General features: G+C 34.3%; 1 protein-coding gene across 5 annotated transcripts in view; it reads left to right on the top strand.

The window, feature by feature from the left end:
- Positions 1-6,000, top strand: part of LOC117174516 (cytochrome P450 4C1-like) — a 41,253-nt gene that overhangs the window by 22,549 nt on the left and 12,704 nt on the right. For all 5 annotated transcript variants that reach the window (XM_033363703.1, XM_033363698.1, XM_033363700.1 and 2 more), the window contains one exon: positions 3,831-4,016. In XM_033363703.1, coding sequence (XP_033219594.1) covers positions 3,831-4,016 — 186 coding nt within the window. The remainder of the gene's footprint in view (positions 1-3,830; positions 4,017-6,000) is intronic.

Below are 6,000 nucleotides of genomic sequence, written 5' to 3'. Positions count from 1 at the left end.
CGATTTCGCTGGAAGCGGGTGCAATTTTTCAGATTAGCACCCGCTCCCGGCGAAATCCTGCGGTTGTCCTTATGACAAATTTTTAATTATATATAATAGTATGAATATTTATATAATTTATATTTTATACATGAAATAGCAGATAGATATATAAATAGAATCGCCGAAGTGCTGCGACCGGCAATCGTGCACCTTCGAGTTTTCAAATTCAGAAGAGGAGAAATGGGTTGCGCGCGCAACTCAGTCATTTACAGCGTCTCCTACTATATTCTCACGGATATATCCCTGTCATAGTATTGGACCACATCTCGTTTCAGATCTGGGATCACTGTTCTGGATTGATGTGTTGATAACTTATGTGTAGTGTCAATTTTGATTCAATTTGAACCGCTCTTTTTTTCAATACTTTTGAATACTTTTAGTTTTAAAAAACACAGCGCGAAATAGGTTTCGATTTGTCAGAACACTGCCTAAACCAGGAGCGCACACACCATGTATGAAAAGTAGCGGTTGCCACCCCAACTGGGTTGGTGGGTACCCAAGAGGTTGGGTGAGATGGACTGGATAATGTAAATTTTACTAAAAATAATACTAAACAATTTATGATTTTAAGTAAAAATGAAGAAAAAACGTTTTTTTATAAGAAAATAGCCCGTCGCTACCCCAGTGGCGGAGAGAGTGTGCGCCCCTGGCCTAAACTAAAAAAACACCGGAAAGCATCATAGTCAGTCACCTAAAAATTCCCGTACTGAGCGCCGGTTGTAGGTGGCATAAAAATGACAATGAAATTGTAAAATAAGTAAAAAAAGTGCCCCCCCCCCCCGCGTGTGGAAATAGCCCGAGCTAGGCCTAGTATAACAAGGTTTCTGGTCGGAGACTGGCCGGGCTATGTTTGTTTTATGAGCCTAGCCGTACGCTGGTTGGAGACTGGATATAAAGGATATAAAGGCTAGATAAAATTTATGTCAAAACCCCAGTCGGGGGCTGACTGGGCTCTGGTCGGGCAAATCTTATGATCGAATGCTCAGACGGTAGCTGCTTGGGCGCTAATTCGCAATAATAAAATTGTTAAACTTTGTTGATAACTTAATTACTTTTTATGATTTCATTAAGAAATGGATGTGTATATAAATCTCGATTCGTGACAAATGTATAGTTAACATTTTCAAATAGAGATTATAAGAAAACTATAAATTAATGACGGCAAAAAACATACAGATACTTATAAATGATTAATAATAAATTTTAAATAGTATAATACCTAATATACTATATAAAAAGCAAATGACAAAAGCCTCGAAACAACGAGTTTTTTAGCGTGAAAATTTGATTATTTAGAAATTGTCAACATTCACGATCAGTTTTCTGAGTTCCGTCGTTAAAAAATTTTAATGTTCATAAAAAATTACAATTCCTGACATTTTAAAAAGTTGTCAAGTAGTCTACAACCAGAAAAAAACAAAATAGCACGCGAAGAAAAATTGTTATCGATTTAAATTGTCTATTTAAAAGTATTTTATTGATATTCCTGTTAAAAGTTCGTTCTATTTAAATAACGTCGCATAATAATAGATAATTAGAAAAAGAGAACTTAAAAAAAGAGAACTATTTGGTATAAACTAACCAAAGTGCAGATGTATATTCAGTAAATGTGGGTGAGCGCCCAAAAAAAACTTTTTTCCTGCTTTTTTTTAATTCTAAGTTTCATCTTTATGAAAAATTGTAAATGCTAATAAAAAATTACATTTCCCGTCATTGTAAAAAGTTTTGAAGTAGTCTAAAACGTGAAGAAACGAAATATTACGCGAAGAAAAATGGTAATCTTTTTCAACGAGTTTCAACTTGTCGGTTTAGCGCAGTGGTTGGCACTCTCGACTGCTAGGCGTTAGGTTTAGGTATAGATATGTAGGTTCGATACCCCGTAGCGTTAGAAATTTTATTTTTAATATAATGTTTAAAAATGTAATGTATGTATTTACTCTAAATAGGACTATCAATATTTAAAGTAAAAATACTCGTCCGGGCCACGGTCCGCCTCCCCGGTCAGCTCCCGGCCATGCTCCATGTCCGGATGCTGGCCAGCGCAGCGAAACGATGCTGGCCGGATTCCCACCAGAAACCCCGGCCAGTTCCCGGCTTAAATCCGGGCTCTCCAGCCGTAGAATAGCCAGCCCCCGACTTAAATTTCCACCCGGGCCTATTTGTTGTCTTGTCATTTTAACTTCTTTTGAAAAAATTGTTTAAACAACATAAGGCGAAATGAAAAAACTTGTTTTTCAAAAAACTGATAGTACCAATCGATTCTATGGGAAAAATGAGGACGAAAATGTATATGACGTTTTTATGTCTACTCATGAGTCTACTCATGAGTTATCAACACTTGAATCAAGAATCAACCACTGTTCACCGAAGAACTTTCTTGCCAACAGGTAAATGTCCCTCCTGAGTTGATCCGACTATTTAAAATGATGTTCTCGCGTTTCCGAGGCCATTGTCTGGTCGTACCCTTGGTTCGGTCCTATTGTCACTCCCAACTGAACCATGGCCTCCATCCGAGAGAGGCCTATTCACAGTAAAAAAAGTGTTCAAAATGATACCGAAATCAATATCATTTTGATATGCAACAAAAATGATAACGAAAACAAGAGCATTTTGATCAGCTGGAATGAATGATCGAATTTTAAGTTCATAATTATCTGATTCGGGAGCATGTGCAAAGTCAAACTATGATGGATGACGTTCTAAGGGTACTTTGGTTCATGTGCAAGCTTTTTATGGTTTCTGAACGTACATTGTACTTGAAAAGTTAAAAAAATAACAAAATCTTATATTAGAACGTATTACCTGTTAAGTGTAGTCACTTGCCTGCGGTTAGACAGATCATTATGATCTCGAGTCAAATGATCGTTGGAGAGTAACGTAGCTGACTGAAAGAACCGGAGCTCTGAGGCAACGGGGTTGCCACTACCCTTCACCTTATATGCAATTATTTAAACTTTTATTCGGGTGAACTCGGTTATACATCATACCAACGGGCTAAATCAAGTGATTGCTGAGATCAGAATGTTACAAGTTAATTCCACTAATTTAATCCGATGCTTGAAACCTCCTTCAATGATGTTGTAGGTGTACAATTACGAACGGCCACGAGCGTTGGAGGTGACAACAGTCACCTCTGGATGCTTTCTTAGAGCTACCATTTGCCACGCCACGGCCACGGGTCAAGAAAGTTTCTTACACTGCGACAGGTGTTTAATAAGCTCGCCTTCTGAGCTGCTGCTAATGCCCTACTGACTCCTAAATGTTCAAGATGTTCAGTGCATCTTGCGTGCACATTACTGTGGCCGAAATCACAATAGGATGAATAGATGCATGATTCACATTCTTCCATATGGTCTTTATGCCTCAACTCGCTATACTTGTGGATCTTGGTTATATAGGTCGACTGCAATTTCGGTTAAGCGGACAATCAATGTCGATGATCTAGAGTCTTCCACCCTTTTTTCCCTCCCATCACGATGTCAGGTCAATTGGCCTCCATGTAATGATCCGTTTGTATAGTAACATCCCAATATAAGATTTAATCTTCGCTTTCTGAAACGGGCACTGATACACCTTATCCTATTATTATTATTATTATTTATTTTATTTATTATTATTTTATTATAATATTATTATTAAATAATTATTATTGATACTATTATTATTATACCATAATTTGAAATAATATGTAAATTGTTCAATAATTGAATCTTATAAACATAATCATTTTTAAAAACGTCTAATGAAAATTGCGAAAATTATTCAAATAATTTTATTTTCTCATATAGGGTCAATATGGCGAGTTCATCGAAAATTAATTCAACCAGCATTTTCTACTAAAATTCTGCAGTCATTTATTTCAATTTTTCAAAAGACTTCGAGATTATTAACAGAAGAATTTTCCGGGAAAGTTGGCCAACCAGAATTTGATGTGTATCCTGACGTCTCTTTCACTTCTTTCCGTAACATATGTGGTACTATTAAACTTTGATTACTTTATTACAGTTTGATGACTAATTCGCGATTTTAGTGATTGTATACTCTCTGAACGTAAATTAGTAGAAAACTTGTTTGCAAATTTTTCTGAGTGTTATTTAGTTTATATTTAATGGGTTTTAAATATTTTAATTAGTTACAACGATTTAGAAGATGTCTAGGGAATCCTAGGGAATTTCCATGAACTTTGTAGAATTTCCGAATATTTTATGGTATTTTTGAAGAATTGCATAAGATAAAAGGGAATTTCAAAGGATAATCAATTATTTTCAAGATTTATTGGGTTTTTAATGATTTTAACCGTTTTAAGCGATTTTAACAAATTGCAAGGAATTTCAAGAGGTTTCGGAAATTTTGAGAGAATTTGAAGAATTTGGATGGATTTGAAACTACTTTAGCCTCGATATACGAACATTTCAAATAATTTTTAGGTATTTGAAGGAAATTCTGAAGATGGAATGGATTTTATAGAATTTCCGAGAACTTCAAAGCTTTATAGGGATTTAAATGGTAGTTTTAAGAGAACTCTGATGAATTGACTTGATATAATTTATATTTAAGGGAATTTCAAGGATTTTAAGGCTTTTCTAAGAAGGATTTTAAAATTTTTTGAAGGATTTCTAAACATATCTAGGTTTTTCTAGAGTAATTAAGAAAAATAATTAAATCAGGGTATTTCCAGACCTATTGCAAGATTTAAATGATGTTTTTATGATTTTCAAAGACTTCAGTGAATTTTAAAGGATTTTAACGATTTTATATAGATTTCTAGAGAATTTAAGGGAATAGATTTAATTAATATTGTTTTCAAGGGATTCTAAATTATTTAAAAAATATTAATTAATAATAATCAATTAATAAATTATTTAAAGATATTAAGAGATTACCACGGATTTAAACAAATTGGAGAGAATTTAATAGATATAAAAATACAGTAAACTTCTTCCTATTTCGAAGATCATTTATTTTAAAGGTCACGTTTTGTAAATCCGCAATACAAGTTTATTTCAAATCGCACTGTCTTGTTACCTCCCACCACGTTCTCTGCACGGTCACGCCCGCGTCAGGGGCCGACTACACTTAAACTCCAAAGATACGGGAAGTATGGAAAGCGGGAACAGAGGAGATAGAGAGGAATAGAGGAGAAAAATTCCGCTCACTTCTTTGGAATCGTGATACTCGTATCTTTGAAGCTCATATCTTTTGAGCTGGTATCTTTGGAGTGCGAGCATAATTAGGAAAGAGGCCCAAAGAACGGGAAGCTTTCGTTAGTGTCAATTGAGTATTTTGGCATGGCATCATGGAAATGCAGACAAATTTTTTGGGAAAATATTCTACACGTAAAAGTAAGTGATACATGTACGAATAGTAATATTTCTGAAGCGTAGTATCTATTTTCTCAGTCATGTTTTGTTCCTTTGTCGATTATAGACCTTTTGGTGTCACAAAATACAATCAACTGTCCAAAAGAGTATAGGCCGGCCGGTAAGCATGCAAAAAATGGCCCTAAAGAAATAAAATGTTAAGTCATCAATTTGAAAGCACATAATCAAAAAAAGTTTCCCCAAAATTTCAAACCGTTAGCCGCCATGTCGAATGAATTAAAGAGAGTAACGTGCATTTCATTTTTATTTTTTTCTCTGTTTCTATCGTTAGACAGAATTTGAAAAAATGTGCAGACCTTTTTTCAATCATTCTCAACGTGCATAATTTTTGCGAAAAAATTTTAGCAGGAAATTCACACTGGACGAAATTTTGAAAATCCTTGTTTGAATTTTCTCGTGTGATGAAACTCAAGTACTATCTCAGTTTTTTTTGCAGAATAGTCACCGATAGGGTTATTATTATAAATCTTTTAAGATTTTTGAACTTGGAGAATCTTAGGGTAAAATAATTAAAACATAATATTTTTATTCATAATTTAATATTAAATTTTGTATTAACAATTAAATTAAAAATTAA

This window comes from Belonocnema kinseyi, chromosome 6 (genome assembly GCF_010883055.1).
Source record: "Belonocnema kinseyi isolate 2016_QV_RU_SX_M_011 chromosome 6, B_treatae_v1, whole genome shotgun sequence".
Classification (NCBI taxonomy): Eukaryota; Metazoa; Arthropoda; class Insecta; order Hymenoptera; family Cynipidae; genus Belonocnema; species Belonocnema kinseyi.
This window is presented reverse-complemented; position numbering and strand designations above follow the sequence as displayed.